This window comes from Pseudophryne corroboree, unplaced genomic scaffold (genome assembly GCF_028390025.1).
Source record: "Pseudophryne corroboree isolate aPseCor3 unplaced genomic scaffold, aPseCor3.hap2 scaffold_543, whole genome shotgun sequence".
NCBI lineage: Eukaryota > Metazoa > Chordata > Amphibia > Anura > Myobatrachidae > Pseudophryne > Pseudophryne corroboree.
Window position 1 is genome coordinate 246,197 of NW_026970144.1, and position 19,364 is coordinate 265,560.

The 19,364-nt window shown below is 50.6% G+C and overlaps 1 protein-coding gene across 1 annotated transcript in view; it reads right to left on the reverse strand.

The window, feature by feature from the left end:
* Nucleotides 1–10,114: 10,114 nt before the first annotated feature.
* LOC135032398 (zinc finger protein OZF-like) overlaps nt 10,115–19,364 on the reverse strand; it is a 51,130-nt gene continuing 41,880 nt past the window's right edge. The window contains exon 3 of the mRNA XM_063954089.1: nt 10,115–12,570. Coding sequence (XP_063810159.1) covers nt 10,991–12,529 — 1,539 coding nt within the window. The 5' untranslated portion in view covers nt 12,530–12,570 and the 3' untranslated portion in view covers nt 10,115–10,990. The remainder of the gene's footprint in view (nt 12,571–19,364) is intronic.

A 19,364-nucleotide genomic window follows, 5' to 3' on the forward strand; every position in this document is an offset into this window, starting at 1 on the left:
GAGCAGTTCTACCGCAGGTGCGCCCAAGAAGTGAAGGAGTGGGTGCTAGATCGGGAGCCACCCAGCTTAAAAATGGCTGCCCAATTAGCCGACAAATATGTGGCAATTCGGCCACGGGGGCAGAAGCGCCCCGCCAGCAGCCAGCTCCAACAGACTGTACCACCAAGGGGACCCCCCTCTTCAGCTCATCAACCCCAAAGACAAGCATCTTCCAACCCGGGTGCTCTTGGCCAGCAACCGCACCGCAGCGTCCCTGCAACTGATCAGAGATCATCGGTGCCACGCCTGGAGAAGAAGTGCTACGGCTGTGGGAAAATCGGACATCTGAGGATGAACTGTCCTGCATCCCAAGCACCCCAGACTCGTGCCCCAAATCCGAGTGCTGGAGCCCGGATCGCTTGTTTGACGAGAGGAGATGAGCCTACAGAGATTGTTCCCCCTCCAGTCAGTCCGATGGAGTGTGGCGAGAGCGAGAGACAGGTGCACTCTGCGGAGAGAGTCACCTGCATGGCCAAACAGCCCCTACACAACATGTGGAGGCACCTGCAGCCAGTCCACGTGGGACCCCTGCAGGGAGAAGGCCTAAGAGACTCTGGGGCCTCAATCACTGTGGTGAGCCCCCACCTTATAGATCCTGCTGCAGTATTGCAGGGTCGCACTGCCACGATCACCCTGGCAGAAGGAACAGAAAAAACGGTTCCCATGGCAAGAGTCTACCTGGACTGGGGAGCTGGACCAGAGTTGCGAGAAGTTGCCGTCATGGATGGTCGCCCAACTGATGTGGTCCTAGGAAATGATCTGGGTGGTGGGATCGTCACTACGTTTGTTGGCGCCATTTCCCGGAGTCAAGTTCCAAAACCACCGTTGACATCAGCTACTCCAGCACAGCCCAGCCCAGAGGAAAAGACTACAGCTGCTAGACAACTGCCAGCACAGCCAACCACAGCATCAACCAGCCCAGAGGAAAAGATTACAGCGGCTAGATCAGTACATCGACCCCGCATGCCTTTTGCCTCTGGTATGCCTACGTCCCCTAGCAACGCAGAGGATGTCGGTTCCAGCTCGTTTGATCCTGTGGGGGTGCCCAATGATGTTCCTGACCCAAGTGGTTTGCCAACTCCGGCGGTGAGTATGAGAAACCACATTGACTTTTCCATGACTGACCCCTACCAGACTGACCCTAGTAGTCCCCACCTAGATCCCCCTGTAGAGTGTCCCAATTTAGGAGAGATTGAGGGCCACAGGCAGGAGTTTAGGGAGGCTCAACTCTCTGACCCATCCCCGAAAGGCATGAGGCGCCACTCTGGCAGCGGCCTTGACAGGGTTGGGGTGGGGAGGTTGACCTGGCGGGAAGGGTTAAGGTACAGGGTAGCCAGGAAAGTGGGAGAGGATAGACCAGATAGGGAATGTGTCCAACTGGTCCCCTCAGGGAACGTTCCTGCACAACCGGTGTCGGTTGCCAGCGAAACCCCTTTGGACAGTAACCCGGAGACAGACCGTACCCTGAAGTGCCTGACACAGAGCTTACCCTGGTCTGGAATGTCGGATGACGCCCAGACCAAATGTAAGGCTGGTGCCATGCGTTGGCAGCCGGGGCACTCCAGCGTTTGTGTTGTCTCTGGGCCTCTGCCCATAGGAGAAACCTTGCAGCAAGTTGCTGTGGACATAGCAGGTCCCCTGCCTGTGCACAGTAGATCGGGGAAGACACGCAGCCTCCCTGTAGTGGATGCCACACAGGATCCAGAGGCTGGTGGTCTGGCCGCCATCCCTGTGGCACAGGTAGCGGACAAGGAGGGAAGAGTAGGCCTAGGTGACAGGGTAGGTTTCCCGAGTCATAGGTCGACAGAGGAGGATTGGAGGGCAGGTCTGACAGTAAGGGCAGACAGTTGCCAGATAAGTATAACAGAGGTGCAGTGCCTGGGGCACCATGTGGGAGGAGACAGGGGTAGGCCCAACCCAGAGGGGGTGGAGGCAACCAGAGGCTGTCCCCGACCCACATCACCCAGACCGGTACTGACCTTAGAACCTGTAAGGCCCTACGGACATGTTGTCATTGACTTTAGTCCTGTAGTGAACCCCTTGACAGAGATGGCTAGGAAGGGCATTCCCAAGTCAGTGGACTTTGCACCCGCTTGCGAGTTGGCATTCCAGTCATTGAAGGAGGCTCGGGTACCCGCTCCAGTGCTGATGGCGCACATTCTTGACCAGGACTGTGTGTTACGAACTATTGCGCCACTGCACGGACTGGGAGCAGTACCGAGCCAGAAAGAGCCGGATGGACAGGAGCACCCTGTGGCCTATTTGAGCAGAAAGCTGCTACCGCGGGAGGTGGGGTATGCCACAATTGAAAAAGAATGTTTGGCTATTGTTTGGGCTGTGAAGAAGCTTCAGCCCTATTTGTATGGCCGCCATTTTACGGTGGTAACGGACCACAATCCATTACGGTGGCTCCAACACACCACGGGGGAAAACGGCAGACTGTTGCGGTGGAGCCTTGCTCTTCAGGTTTATGACTTCCATATTATCCACAAGCAAGGCAAGGCTCATAGCAATGCAGATGGACTGTCACGACAGGAGGAGCCTGAACCCCCAAAGAACTCCCGGTAACCTCGTTAAGGACTGCGGGACCAGGACCCAAATCGTTGGGACATGGGTCCCTGGTTGACCCGCTTGAATGGGGGGGGAGGAGTGTGGCCGGAGAGCCCCCAGCCACGAGGCAAATGGCCGCCCTGGCACTGAAGGGGTTAATCCCTAGTGCCCGGCGCCATTTGCAAAGACAAAGGGGCTCTTGGCGCCAAATTTGAATTGTATTGTGGGCGCTAGGCGCCGTGTTTTATTAATGTATGAAAATGTATTTTTAAACTGTGCCGTGGTCCCGGACCCCTCCGGAGACCACGGCAGTGAGGACAGCCCCCGGCGCGCTCAGCAGAGTGTGCGCGCCGGGGGAGAGGGCAGCCGCCGGCCGCCGGAGTCCGGGAGCTCCGCTCCCGGCGGCGGTCGGTGCACCCCCGGGCGCACTGGAGTGTGCGCGCCAGGGGAGACGGGGACTGCTGCATGCGGGAGATCAGCTCCCGCTGCAGCCTTCAGAGGGGCACCGCCGGAGTCCGGGAGCTCCGCTCCCGGCAGCAGTGAGCACAGCCCCCCGGCGCACTGAGCTGTGTGTGCGCCGGGGGGGGAAGAAGGGTGAGCCGCTGCGGCTGGGAGCTCAGCTCCCGCTGCAGCGCGCTCTGGGTCTGCCTGTGCTGGGGACGGGAGCTTCGCTCCCGGCGCCTCAGCACACTGGAGGCGGCCAACCGCGGCAGCCGGGACGGACGTCCCGGGCTGCCGGGCAGCAAGGGGGGTGCGCCGCACACGAGGACCGAGTTAGCCGGCTTCCTGTGCGGCGAGGCCACCAGTCAGCGCCGCGCATGGGGGACCGGGCTAGCCGGCTCCCTAGCGGTGTGGGGGACATTAGGCTGCCCAGCAGGATGGTGAGCGCTGGGTCCGGGAGCTACGCTCCCGGCGCCTCAGCGCTGAAACAAAGCCAGAGTCACGGCGGCCGGGACAAGTGTCCCGGGCCGCCGGACTTCGGTACAGGGGGGTGCGCCGCTGCGTGCGGCGGGGCCACAAAAGTAGTGCCACACTGGGGGGACAGGGAGAGCCAGCTCCCTGGAACCCCAGAGGCAGGAAGGCAGGCTGGAGGAGGGGGGAAGCCAGCCCCATACTTCCAGCACAGAGGGAGAGCCCTAGCAGCCAGGCTGCAGGGCTAGGGAAGGCACAGTAGTTAGGACATTGTGTAAAACATGCAGTGCCTAGGTATGTGGAGCCTGTGCAGGCTCAGAGTGTATTTAAATGTATAAACATGTACAGTGTGATTTAAATGTAATGTATGTAAAGGTAAAATGCACTTACTTGATTGTGTGTCCCAGGAGGGGGGAATCCATAGCTGTGCAGGCTGATGGATTCTCCCAGACCTTTTCCCTAAAAACGGAATGCTTTCCCATCCAGCCTCACAGTTCCAATGGGCACAGGGAGAAAGAGAAGCAGCTTAGCTATGAAACAAGCTGAGTGGTTTCTTGGAGCTCCATGGAGATCAGCCGTAGTGGCCAGGAAACCTGGACCGGGGAGCCAGGCTGCCCAGCTCTGGAGCCCAAATCCAGGCTGCAGGCAGTGAGAGGGGTCCCGGGCAGGTTTCTGGAAGTCAGATTTAGGAGGGAAAACTTCCCCCCAGCCAGACTGAACGGCACCGTGGGAGTATCCTACTCTCCCAGATGGGAGAGACAAAGGAGACCGACCACTCCCCACTGTCCATTGGGGACAATGTTGTGTGTGCATGAGACCAGAGCATGCACAGCTCATGGGTAAACATTGATTGGTTATACACCACAGGGCGGGCTTACCCCCTGTGGTAAGGGGTCTTGGAGAGGGATAAAAGAAGGGCAGTTGGCCCATAGGATTGTGTATTGTAACATCTTCTTCTGCTGAAACATCTTAATTGTATGCTGTTGCCCCTAGCAATAGGGAGGAGCCTTTTTAAAGGTTATTTGAGCAATAAACACCTTTGCCTCAAGAAGACTGCTTCATCTTGTGACCAACAGGGTTAGGCCAAACCTAGCCCCGTCCTCCGGCTGTCCAGGGAAGCACCTGACGTCTCCAAGCTCCGCCTTCCGCCAGCTACCGGTAGAGGCCTAGCAAGTGGCTAGTGGGGATTCGTCAACACCACACAGGCGTGGTAAAGCAGTGCGTCGGCACATACAGAGCAGAACCGTGGTTCCAAACGCCATGGCAGGTTAGGAGTTTGGTGGTGGCAGCGAGAACCCACCCACAGCGCAGTGGGTGGAGTCAGTAACAGGCGGTTACTGACGGTAAGCGGGAATCCCCTATGTGGTCAGGCCTCGTGCGGCTTGACCTTCCATTCTGTGCGCAGTCAACGGGACGCGGAAGCTGCGAGTGCTTCCGTACGGTATCGTCCTGTCACACGTCCCAACTGAAACTCTTCCGTAGGAGCCTTCTTGGATTCACACCATGACACATATTTTCTCCAAATATGGTGGTAATGTTTAAACGTTACTCCTTTCCTGGCCTAAACAAGAGTGGGAATGACTTCCGTAGGAATCCCCTTTCGGGCTAGGAACCCGGCGCTCAACAGCCATGCCGTCAAACGTAGCCACGGTAAGTCTTGATACATGCACAGCCCCTGCTGCAGCAGGTCCTCGCGAGGAGGAAGAGGCCGAGGATCATCCATGAGCAACTGCTGAAGATCTGGATACCAAGCCCTCCTTGGCCAGTCTGGGGCAATGAGGATTAGTCGAACCCTTGTTATTCTTATTATTTTGAGAACTTTTGGTATTAGTGGAAGAGGAGGGAAGACATATACCAACCGAAACACCAACTGGGTCATCAGTGCATCCACTGCTACTGCTTGAGGGTCTCTCGACCTGGAACAATATCTCTGAAGCTTCTTGTTGAGACGAGATGCCATCATGTCTACTTGAGGGACTCCCCAAAGACTTGTCACCTCTGCGAAGACTTCTTGGTGAAGGCCCCACTCCCCTGGTTGGAGATCGTGTCTGCTGAGGGAGTCTGCTTCCCAGTTGTCCACTCCCGGAATGAAAATTGCCGACAAAGCTCTTGCATGTCTTTCTGCCCAGAGGAGGATCTTTGTCACCTCTGCCATTGCCGCTCTGCTTTTCGTTCCGCCTTGATGGTTTATGTATGCGACTGCTGTTACATTGTCTGACTGGATCTGCACTGGCTGATCTTGTAGAAGGCCGTTGTAAATGGCTCTCAATTCCAGAACGTTTATGTGAAGACAGGATTCCTGACTTGACCATTTTCCTTGGAAACTCTTTCCTAGTGTGACTGCACCCCAGCCTTAGAGACTTGCATCTGTGGTTACTAGGACACAGTCCTGAATCTCGAACCTGCGACCCTCTAGTAGGTGAGAACAGTGCAGCCACCACAGGAGCGAAATCCTGGCTTCGGAGGACAGGATTATCCTCTGGTGCATGTGTAGGTGGGATCCGGATCACTTGTCTAACAGATCCCATTGGAATACTCTGGCATGGAATCTGGAAAACTGTATGGCCTCGTAGGCCGCTACCATCTTTCCCAACAACCAAATGCATTGATGTATCGACACTCTCGTCAGTTTCAAAACTTGTTTGACCATTTTCTGGATCTTTTTCAACTGGAAGAAATACCCGCTGAACTTCTGTGTCAAGTATCTTCCCTAGAAAAGACAATCTTGTCGTTGGTTCCAACTGCGACTTTGGAAAATTCAAAATCCAACCATGTTGTTGGAGCACTGACAGGGAGAGTGCAATATTCTGCACCAACCATTCCTTGGATCTCGCTTTTATCAGGAGTTCGTCCAGGTAAGGAATTATATTGACTCCTTGTTGTCGAAGGAGGACTATTATCTCTGCCATCACCTTCGTGAACACCCTCGGTGCCGTGGAGAGTCCGAACAGCAATGTCTGAAACTGGTAATGGCAATCCTGTACTGCGAACCTCAGATAAACCTGATGTGGAGGATAAATGGGAACATGTAAGTAGGCATCTTTTATGTCTACCGACACCATGACATCTCCTTCCTCCAGACTGGAAATCACTGCCCTCAGAGATTCCATCTTGAACTTGAACCTTTTCAGGTAGAGATTCAGAGATTTCAGGATTGGAATTGGTCTGACTGAGCCGTCCGGCTTCGGAACTACGAAGAGGCTTGACTAAAAACCTAATTTCTGTATTGCAGCCTTTACTACTTCTCTGGAAGAGAAGCTGGTAAGGTCGATTTGAAAAATCGGCATAGGGGGACGTCTTGAAACTCCAGCTTGTATCCATGGGCCCAGGCCAGATTGAGCCCAGATCTGACTGAAAAGTTTCAGACGTGCTCTCACCCGAGCGGACTCCCGCAAGGGAGACCCAGCATCATGCTGCAGATTTGGCAGAAGCAGGGGTGGACTCCTGCTCCTGCGATCCAGGAGACGCTGCTGACTTTTTTCCTCGTCCTCTCACTCTACCTGTAAAGAAGGGGGAACCTTTGGCCTTTTTGTATTTGTTGGGCCAAAAGGACTGCATCTGAGTGATGTCTTTTTCGCCGGTGCAGGAGCATAAGGCAAGAATGTCGACTTACCTTCGGTAGCCGCAGAGACCAACGCATCCAGACCATCTCCAAACAAAGCTTCACCTTTATACTGGAGAGCCTCCATATTTCTTTTGAATCTGCGCTTGCATTCCACGGCGAATCCACAACGCCCTCCGAGCCGAGACTGCCATGGTAGCAGCTCTTGAACCAAAAAGACCAATATCCTTCAACCTAACTTTAGGAGAATCTCGTCTCTATTTATCGTATCAATTTCAGATGACAAGTTATCTGACCATTTTTTTCGATAGCCCTACTCACCCACACGCAAGTAATGGTGGGCCTGAGCAGTGTACCATTGGCCACAGATTTTAACGTAGTCTCCAACTTGCAGTCTGCCGGCTCCATTAGTGAAGCCGTCCCAGGTGCAGGGAGAATCACCTTTTTTGTTAACCGTGACAGGGCACTGTCTAAAACAGGGGATGACTCCCACCTTTTCCTGTCCTCTGCAGGGAAAGGAAAAGCTACCTGAATCCTTTTGGGAATCTGAAATTTCTTTTCAGGGTTTGCCCAAATTCCCTCAAAGAGAGTATTTAGCTCGTGAGGAGGGAAGGCTACATTCATTTTCTTTTCTTTATAAAAATAAGCCTCCTGAGGTACAGGAGGGGCTTCAGTAACTTCCAAAACCTCCGTTATAGCAACAATAATATATTGAATGCTTTTTGACAATTTAGGATCTATTTCCCTGGAATCACTAGTGTCGACACAGGGATCAGAACCCGTGTTGGTATCAGTTTGTACTATTTCTGCAAATGGTCTTTTATGTGACCCAGAGAGGTCGCCTGCGGATGAAAAAGCAGAACCACTAAAAATCACATCTTCCACTGATTTTTTCGTTTTCTGCATGAGACTCAGACTTATCTAATCTCTTACTGATGTGATTCACACTATCACGTAATTCTTTCACCCAGGCTCATGGTGTGCCGGCAGTGCCACCACATTACAACTCTGTGTCCCTAAAATGGTTCCCTCAGGGGAAGAGCTCCCTGCCTCAGACATGTCACACACGTTCACAATACACCACAGACACTCCGGGGCTTATAGGGGACAGACCCACAGTAACATCTGTCAGGACACAGATAGGAATTGCCAGCTCACAACCCAGCACCAGCAATAAAATGTCTGTGAAACACAAAATGCCCACAGACCTGCAGCGCTTTTATAATGATAACACAATGTATAGCACCAAATTTCACTGTACCCTCCATTTTGCACCCTGATACTTGGTTCAGCAGTGGAGGACGAGCATTCTTATCTGCATCCTGGAAGGAGAGAAAATGACGCGGAGCAGTGTCCTGGCTGACTGAGGAAGCCCCGCCCCCGTTATGGTACGTTTTTCCTCAGACTTTTTGCTATTTATACTGGCGGGGGTAGGACTGTGCCTCAGCAACTTATGCCCCTTATCTGCTAGTTTTACTAGGTTTCATGCTGCCCAGTGCACTCCCCCACACCCTGCAGTGCCTGAGTGTGATGGGTAGCATGGCGCGCAGCATTCCCGCCCGCTGCGCAGTACCTTTTAGCCATCATGATGACTGAAGATCCTTTTCTTCTTACACTCACCTGTCTTCTGGCTCTGTAAGGGGGTGGCGGCGAGCTGGGGGAGTGAGCAGAGAACCGCAGCTAGCTTTCATTACCCTTCAGGAGCTAGTGGTGTCCTGTCAGCCAGGAGCAGAGCCATGAAACTATACAGGAAGTTGGTTCCTACTTCTGCCCCCTAAGTGTCACGAAGCAGGGAGACTGTTGCCAGCAGTCCTCCCTGAAAATAAAAAACCTAACATGTCTTTCAGAGAAACTCAGTAGAGCTCCCCTGGAGTGCATCCAGTCTGCCTGGGCACATTTTCTAAACTGAGGTCTGGAGGAGGGGCATAGAGGGAGGAGCCAGTTCACACCCTTGAAAAGTCTTAAAGTGCCCATGGCTCCTACGGAACCATCTATACCCCATGGTACTGAAGTGGACCCCAGTATCCTCTAGGACGTATGAGAAAGTCCTAGGAGCTCCCCTAGCTGTGACCGGCTTCACTGGGCACATTTTCTAAACTGAGTCTGGTAGGGGCATAGAGGGAGAAGCCAGCCCACACTATTAAACTCTTAGTGCCCATGGCCCCTAAGAGACCCATCTATACCCCATGGTACTAAATGGAACCCCAGCATCCTCTCGGACGTAAGAGAAATAAAAAGACTTCACGGAAATCTTTTGTTTTTAAACAACTTTATTTCATATCTTTAATACACATTTTTTTGTCTAGCTATATGGGGAGGGCCGGGACCATTTTCCAGGGGCTGCGTGATGTCACATCTGCATTCATCTTTAACCCCCGATAAACTTCCAGAGTGCACATTATCTTTTCCTCATTTTTTGCAAGTTACTACAAATGATATGAGATCGGTAGCAGCACTACTTTCAGTATTATTACACAGAACACACATAAAGGCTGACACAGCAAATAACAGTAACACATACAAGGGATTAATTAGAAATAAGGAAGCATAATCATCATTAGGCCTAATTATCAACTGATTCTGTGCGGGACACATACACCTCTTTACTGCCTCCAGCAGCCCCTGGTACTGCACTGTGACCATCTGCCCTGTCTACCCCCACTACTGCCACTCGCCATGTCTCCCCCACTACTGCCACCCGCCCTGTCTCCCCCCACTAATGCCACCGCCCTGTCTCCTCCCCCTACTGCCACCCACTCTGTCTCCCCCCACTACTGCCACCCTCCCTGTCTCCCCCCACTACTGCCACCCTCCCTGTCTCCCCCACTACTGCCACCCACCCTGTCTCACTACTTCCACCCGCCCGGTCTCTTCCCACTACTGCCACCTGCCCTATCTCCCCCAACCTGTCTTTCCCCCACTACTGTCAACTACCTTGTCTCCCCTACTGTTCACCACCCTGTGCCCCCCCTCTTCCACCTCAGCACTGCTTGGTGACAATATTACCCACAGACAGTACTTCCGGCAGCCCCCGCTACAGCAATAGTGCCACCACCCTGTCTCCCCCCCCCCCCTGATATTTCAGAACTTCTTGGGGATTCTTGGTACTGGTGGTAACAGTCCTTCATCTGCAGACGGAAGAAACCAGGCAGTAAGGAGGCAGAAGCTGCTTCTGGTTCCATGGACCCTGGTCATGTAGGGATGGGAGAGTCAGTAAGATTATGTAAGTCATCATCTTACAGGCAGCCGGTGAAGGGAGAAGAGAATGGGTGTTATGTGGCAGGAACGGGCCGGTTAGATATGACTGGCTGCTGCATTCTGTACAAGCCACAAGTGGTGCAATTCTTTTGCTGGGAGACCCAGGTAGAGGACATTGCAGTAGTCTATGCATGATGATACAAGTGCATGTATGACTGTAGGTAGATCTTCTGAGGGAATAAAGTGCTGGAGTCTGGCTATGTTCCTCAGATGAGGATCTGATTGTGGATGATACCTGATATCTAAGTGTCACTCCACCATCCAGGACACCAAGATTCCACATGATCAGCATTTTGTAACTCTGAACCCACAAGCATAAGTCTGGTTGGTTTGCAAAGCTGAGCTGTAGCCCTGCCTTTTGTTGGTGAGCTTCTACCATAAGGACCTGTTTCACCAGGACTGAGTCACAGCCAACTGGCATCACCCACACATGGAGCTCAGCTAGACAACCATTTAGGATTGGTACTGGGTTCTCAGTATCCGGAGCAAAAGACAAGTCATCTGCATAGCAGTGGTAGATAAGGGCATGACATCTGATTATATCACCCAGTTGTAGCATGTATATTGCAAAAAGCATAGGAGATAAGAACCTTGAAGAACAATGCATGGCAATGTTAAGTATACTCCAGAAGAGTACAATAGTTTCCAAGTGATGTCTATTGTGCTGATTTATTTCACAGAGGATGGAAATGGCCACTCACCTGTGTGATTTCGCTGATGTGTAACAAGTTGTGATTTCCGTATAAAACATTTCCCACACTCAGAGCAAGAAAATGGCTTCTCACCTGTGTGACTTCTCTGATGTGTAATAAGATATGATTTCTGTGCAAAATATTTCCCACACTCAGAACAGGAATATGGCTTCTCACCTGTGTGACTTCTCTGATGTGTAATAAGATATGATTTCTGTGCAAAATATTTCCCACACTCAGAACAGGAATATGGCTTCTCACCTGTGTGACTTCTCTGATGTATAACAAGATCTGATTTGTGTGCAAAACATTTCCCACACTCAGAACATGGAAATGGCTTCTCATCTGTGTGACTTCTGTGATGTTCAACAAGTACTGATTTCCGTGCAAAACATTTCCCACACTCAGAACATGAAAATGGCCTCTCACCTGTGTGACTTCTCTGATGTCTAACAAGATGCGATTTGTTTGTAAAACATTTCCTACACTCAGAACATGGAAATGGCCTTTCTCCTGTGTGACTTCCCTGATGTATAACAAGTTGTGATTTCTGGATAAAACATTTCCCACACTCAGAACATTGAAATGGCTTCTCACCTGTGTGAATTCTTTGATGTGTAACAAGATGTGATTTGTGTTGAAAACATTTCCCACACTCAGAACATGGAAATGGATTCTCACCTGTGTGACTTCGCAGATGTATAACAAGTAGTGATTTCCAGGAAAAACATTTCCCACACTCAGAGCAAGAAAACGGCTTCTCACCTGTGTGACTTCTCTGATGATTAACAAGATCTGATTTGATTGCAAAACATTTCCCACACTCAAAACATGGAAATGGCTTTGCACCTGTGTGACTTCTGTGATGTTTAACAAGGTCTGATTTATGTGCAAAACATTTCCCACACTCAGTACATGGAAATGGCTTCTCACCTGTGTGACTTTTCTGATGTATAACAAGTTCTGATTTCTGTGCAAAACATTTCCCACACTCAGAACATGGAAATGGCTTCTCACCTGTGTGACTTTGCTGATGTCTAACAAGATGTGATTTCCGTGTAAAACATTTCTCACACTCAGAACATGGAAATGGCTTCTCACCTGTGTGAATTTGCTGGTGTGTAACCAGATTTGATTTCCATGCAAAACATTTCTCACACTCAGAACATGGAAATGGCTTCTCACCTGTGTGTCTTCTCTGATGTGTAACAAGAGCTGATTTGCATGTAAAATATTTCCCACACTCAGAACATGGAAATGGCCTCTCACCTGCCTTAGCTGGCTGATGAAGCTTTGTGTTCTGTGTAAAACATTTGGCATCTATAGAACATGGAAACACTGTATCTACTGTTAGAGCTGTAACAGATGTACCAATATAAGCGTGATCAGGAGAACATTTCCCAGGATCAGGGGGATCAGCTGATAGACCTGGATGAATAATTGGGGTAATGGGGTTAGCTCCTGGATAATCCTGTCTACTGTCATTATCGGTTATTTCAGAATCCAGGGATAACATTAGATGTCCTTCTGAGATATTCCTGCTTGTGTGTCCCTCTGCTGGAAATAAAATACATTATGGAAATGTGTCAATTTCTGTAACAATATTAATCTTGTAAACAATAGGAGAAGACGACTCTCTGGGACACATTTAAATGTAAATGTGTGTGTATAATAAAACATAACTTTTAATGAAGGCTTTATAATATTATGTCTCAGACTATCATTGTGTCCACCCTTCTGAGAACACTCACAATAACAAATGTAATATTATAATAAGACTTAGATATATCTCTCTCTTGTACTGGCAACTAACCATGAAGTATAAAATAAGATTTTACTTACCGGTAAATCTATTTCTCGTAGTCCGTAGTGGATGCTGGGGATTCCGTAAGGACCATGGGGATAGACGGCTCCACAGGAGACATGGGCACTTTAAGAAAGAATTTAGGTTCTGGTGTGCACTGGCTCCTCCCTCTATGCCCCTCCTCCAGACCTCAGTTAGAGAAACTGTGCCCAGAAGAGCTGACAGTACAAGGAAAGGATTTTGATAATTCAGGGCAAGATTCATACCAGCCACACCAATCACACCGTATAACACGTGATAACAACCAGTTAACAGTATGACAAAAAACAGAGCATCAGGTCAAACCCAGATGCAACCATAACTCAACCCTTATTGAAACAATAACTATATACAAGTCTTGCAGAAAAGTCCGCACTTGGGACGGGCGCCCAGCATCCACTACAGACTACGAGAAATAGATTTACCGGTAGGTAAAATCTTATTTTCTCTAACGTCCTAGTGGATGCTGGGGACTCCGTAAGGACCATGGGGATTATACCAAAGCTCCCAAACGGGCGGGAGAGTGCAGATGACTCTGCAGCACCAATTGAGCAAACAAAAGGTCCTGCTCAGCCAGGGTATCAAACTTGTAGAACTTTGCAAAAGTATTTGAACCTGACCAAGTAGCCGCTTGGCAAAGTTGTAATGCAGAGACCCCTCGGGCAGCCGCCCAAGAAGAGCCCACCTTCCTAGTGGAATGGGCCTTAACTGATTTTGGCAGCGGTAATCCAGCCGCCAAATGAGCCTGCTGAATCGTGTTACAGATCCAGCGAGCAATAGTTTGCTTTGATGCAGGAGCACCCAGCTTGTTGGATGCATACAGGATAAACAACGACTCTGTTTTCCTGACCCTAGCCATTCTGGCTACATAAAGCTTCAAAGCCCTGACCACAACAAGCAACTCGGAATCCTCCAAGTCACTAGTAGCCACAGGCACGACAATAGGTTGATTCATATGAAAAGATGAAACCACTTTTGGCAGAAATTGTGGACGGGTCTGCAATTCTGCTCTATCCATATGGAAAACCAGATAGGGGCTTTTATGTGACAAAGCCGCCAACTCTGACACGCGCCTGGCCGAAGCCAAGGCTAATAGCATGACCACCTTCCACGCGAGATATTTCAACTCCACCAATTTAAGTGGGTCAAACCAGTGGGATTTCAAGAAGCCTAACACCACGTTAAGATCCCAAGGTGACACTGGAGGCACAAAAGGAGGCTGAATATGCAGCACTCCCTTTACAAACGTCTGGATTTCCGGTAGAGAAGCCAATTCCTTTTGAAAGAAAATGGATAGGGCCGAAATCTGGACTTTAATGGAGACCAATTTTAGGCCCAAATTCACTCCGGACTGTAGGAAGTGAAGGAAATGGCCCAGCTGGAATTCCTCCGTAGGAGCATTCCTGGCCTCAGATACATATTTTCGCCATATTCGGTGATGTTTAGATGTCACGTCCTTCCTAGCCTTTATCAGCGTAGGAAGGACCTCATCCGGAATGCCCTTTTCAGCTAGGATCCGGCATTCAACTGCCATGCCGTCAAACGCAGCCGCTGTAAGTCTTGGAACAGACAGGGCCCCTGTTGCAACAGATCCTGTCTTAGAGGAAGAGGCCACGGGTCCTCTGTGAGCATTTCCAGCAGATCCGGATACCAGGTCCTTCGTAGCCAATCTGGAACAATAAGAATTGTTCTCACTCCTCTTTTTCTTATTATTCTCAACACCTTGGGTATGAGAGGAAGAGGAGGAAACATATAGACCGACTGGAACACCCACGGTGTAACCAGGGCATCTACAGCTACCGCCTGAGGGTCTTTTGATCTGGCGCAATACCTCTGTAGCTTTTTGTTGAGGCGGGACGCCATCATGTCTATCTGGGGCAGTCCCCACTGACTTGCAATCTGTGCAAAGACCTCCTGATGAAGTCCCTACTCTCTTGGGTGGAGGTCGTGTCTGCTGAGGAAGTCTGCTTCCCAGTTGTCCACTCCCGGGATGAACACCGCCGACAGTGCGCTTACGTGATTCTCCGCCCAGCGAAGAATTCTGGAGGCTTCCACCATCGCCACTCTGCTCCTTGTGCTGCCTTATCGGTTTACATGCGCTACTGCGGTGATGTTGTCCGACTGAATCAGAACCGGTTGGTCGCGAAGCAAGTTCTCCGCTTGACGCAGGGCGTTGTATATGGCCCTTAGTTCCAGGATGTTGATGTGAAGGCAAGTCTCTTGACTTGACCACAGCCCTTGGAAATTTCTTCCCTGTGTGACTGCTCCCCACCCTCGGAGGCTTGCTTCCGTGGTCACCAGGACCTAGTCTTGAATGCTGAATCTGCAGCCCTCCAGAAGGCGAGCACTCTGCAGCCACCACAGGAGTGACACCCTGGCCCTGGGGGATAGGGTGATTAACCGATGCATCCGATGATGTGATCCGGACCACTTGTCCAGTAAGTCCCAATGTAAGGTCCTCGTATGGAACCTGCCGAAGGGAATGGCCTCGAATTATGCCACCATCCTTCCCAGGACTTGAGTGCAGTGATGCACTGACACCTGTTTTGATTTTAATAGATTCCTGACCAGTGTCACGAGCTCCTGAGCTCTCTCTATCGGAAGATAACCCTTTTCTGGTCTGTATCTAAGATCATGCCTAGGAGAAGCAGATGAGCTGTAAGAACCCACTGCGACTTTGGAATATATAGAATCCAGCCGTGTTGCCGTTTCACTTCCAGAGAAAGTGTTCAGCAACTGCTCTCTTGATCTCGCTTTTATGAGATCGTCCAAGTACGTGATAATAGTGACACCTTGCTTCCGCAGGAGCAACATCATTTCCGCCATTACCTTGGTGAATAGTCTCAAGGCCGTGGAGAGACAAAAAACGGCAACGTCTGAAATCGGTAATGACCATCCCGTACCGCAATTCTGAGGTACGCCCTGATGAGGTGGATAAATGGGGACAAGAAGGTGTGCATCCTTTATGTCCCGAGTCACCATTAAATCTCCCCCTTTCAGGCTTGCAATAACCGCTCTTAGCGATTCCATCTTGAACTTGAAACCTTTCAGGTATATGTTCAGGGATTTTAAATTGAATATGGGTCCGACCGAACCACCTGGTTTTGGGACTACAACCTGGTCGAAAAACAATCCCCTCCTTGTTGAAGGAGGTGAACCTTGACCACAACCTGTTGAAGATACAATTTGTGAATTGCAGTTAACACTGTTTTCCCCTCGTGGGGGGAAGCCGGCAGGGTCGTCGGTAAGGGGGCATCTTCTCAAAGTCCAGCTTGTATCCCTGAGACACAATATCTATTGCCCAGGGATCAAACAGGGAGCGAACCCACTTGTGGCTGAACTTACGAAGGCGTGCCCCCACCGGGCCTAGCACCGCCTGTGGAGCCCCAGCGACATGCAGTGGATTTTTGTAGAGGCCGGGGAGGACTTCTGTTTTCTCTGCCCCGCCTCTGGCAAGAAAGGACGCATCTCGGACTTTCTTGTTTCTTTATTAGAAAAGCTGCATTTGATAATGTCGTGCTTTTCTAGGCTGTGCAGGGATATAAGGCAACATATCAGAATTACCAGCTATAGCTGTGGAGACCAGGCCCGAGAACCCTTCTCCACACAATCCTCAGCCTTCCATATGCCTCTTAAGTCGGCATTATCTGTCTATTGCATATTGTACAGGACACGTCAAGCAGAGATCGACATAGCTGTGGCTCTAGGACCCAGTATACTCATGTCTCTATGGGCATGTTTTATATATACACATCTCTCTTAAGACAGCATCTTTAATATATATATATATATATATATATATATATATATATCTCTATATATATACATACATACTAGGGTCTCTATCTCTGCTGATAAGGAACCCGTCTACGCTGCCACAGCGCTATAAACCCATGCCGACACAATCGCCGGTCTGAGTAGTGTACCAGAATGTGCACGCTATCTGCAGGATCCCTGAGAATAGCTGTAACATCAGGGCTGCCTTTTGTGACACCCTAGAGCAGGGGTGTCAAAGACAAGGCCCGCGGGCCGAATCCGGCCCGCCAGACCTCGTCTGATGGCCCGCGGTGCCGCCGCCATGAAACCCCCTTCTCCCGAGTGCCCAGCTCGGGGGGGCGGGGTTTCGCGGAATGACGCGATTGCGTCGTGACGTCACGGCGCAAACGCGTCATTCAACGAAACACCGTCGGAGGAGGGAGAAGGGAGCCGCGCAGACGAGGAGGGAGAGGCGGCTGAAGAGCGGCGAGAACCGCTTCAAATGTAAGTCAGCCCCTCTCCCTTCCTCTCTTTCTCTCTCTCTCCCTCCTTCCACCACCTGCCGCTATGTGTAAAATGGGGACCTGTGCCTGCCCTATGCCTGCCGCAATGTGTAAAATGGGGACCTGTGCCAATGTGTAAAATGGGGACCTGTGCCTGCCACAATGTGTAAAATGGGGACCTATGCCAATGTGTAAAATGGGGACCTGTGCCTGCCACAATGTGTAAAATGGGGACCTGTGCCAATGTGTAAAATGGGGACCTGTGCCTGCCACAATGTGTAAAATGGGGACCTGTGCCAATGTGTAAAATGGGGACCTGTGCCTGCCACAATGTGTAAAATGGGGACCTGTGCCTGCCATAATGTGTAAAATGGGGACCTGTGCCAATGTGTAAAATGGGGACCTGTGCCTGCCACAATGTGTAAAATGGGGACCTGTGCCAATGTGTAAAATGGGGACCTGTGCCTGCCACAATGTGTAAAATGGGGACCTGTGCCAATGTGTAAAATGGGGACCTGTGCCTGCCACAATGTGTAAAATGGGGACCTGTGCCTGCCATAATGTGTAAAATGGGGACCTGTGCCAATGTGTAAAATGGGGACCTGTGCCTGCCACAATGTATAAAATGGGGACCTGTGCCTGCCACAATGTGTAAAATGGGGACCTGTGCCAATGTGTAAAATGGGGACCTGTGCCAATGTGTAAAATGGGGACCTGTGCCTGCCACAATGTGTAAAATGGGGACCTGTGCCTGCCACAATGTGTAAAATGGGGACCTGTGCCTGCCGCAATGTGTAAAATGGGGACCTGTGCCTGCCACAATGTGTAAAATGGGGACCTGTGCCTGCCGCAATGTGTAAAATGGGGACCTGTACCTGCCGCTATGTGTAAAATGGGGACCTGTGCCTGCCGCAATGTGTAAAATGGGGACCTGTGCCTGCCGCAATGTGTAAAATGGGGACCTATGCACTATAAAAGGGGGCACATGGCTGGGCACTATAAAAGGGGGCACATGGCTGGGCACTTTAAAAGGGGGCAGATGGCTGGGCACATATAAGGCAGGTGGAGCGGTAAATTTTGGATATACTGACCTACAGATACAACCGGCCCTTTGATGGGGACCAAACTGCTGATGCGGCCCCCGATGAATTTGAGTTTGACACCCCTGCCCTAGAGGAAGATTCCCATCGTATCCTGGCCCTAGTGGGGAAAGGATATTGCCCGAGAATTCTTTGGGGGAACTTACAGTCTCTTGTCTGGAGATTCCCGCTCTTTTTCCTCATGAGAGGAGGGAAATTTACCTCAGCTTTCTTCCCCTTACAGCTGTGTACCCTTGTGACAGGGACAATGAGTCATCAGTGATATGCAAATCATCTTTTATTACAATTATCATATATTGAAAACCTTTCAGCCATCTTGGCTGTAACTTTGCATTATCGTAGTCGACACTGGAGTCAAACTCCGTGTCGATACCAGTGTTTATTATTTTGGATAGTGAGCATTGTGAGACTCTGAAGGTCTCTGCGACATAGGGACAGACATGGGTAGATTCCCTGTCTGTTCTCTAATCTTTTGTGCAATAAATTCACCTCAGCACTTACACATATCCAAACCGGTGTCGGTGTTGTAGACGGAGACACCCTCACACACACATATTTGCTCCATCTCCTCCTTAGGGGAGCCTTTTACCTCAGACATGTCGACACACACGTGCCGACACACCACACACACAGGGGGTGCTCTATTTGAAGACAGTTCCCCCACAAGGCCCTTTGGAGAGACAGAGAGAGAGTATACCAGCACACACCCCAGCGCTATATGTCCCAGGAATCACACAGTAACTTAGTGTTAACCCTGTAGCTGCTGTGTATATTGTTTTTACGCCAATTTTATGTGCCCCCCCCCTCTCTTTTTCACCCTCTCTATCGTGCAGGGGAGAGCCTCAGCGGATCTGTGGAGAAAAAATGGCGCTGGAGAGTGCTGAGGAAGAAGGCCCCACCCCCTCAGCGGCGGGCTTCTGTCCCGCAATTTTGTGTAAAATTTATGGCGGGGGCTCATGCATATAACAGTGTCCAACTGTATATATGCTGCTTTTGCCAGGAGGTACCCAATTGCTGCCCAGGGCGCCCCCCCCTGCGCCCTGCACCCTACAGTGACCGGAGTGTGTGGGTGTAATGTGGGAGCAATGGCGCACAGCTGCAGTGCTGTGCGCTACCTCATGTGAAGACAGGAGTCTTCTGCCGCCGATT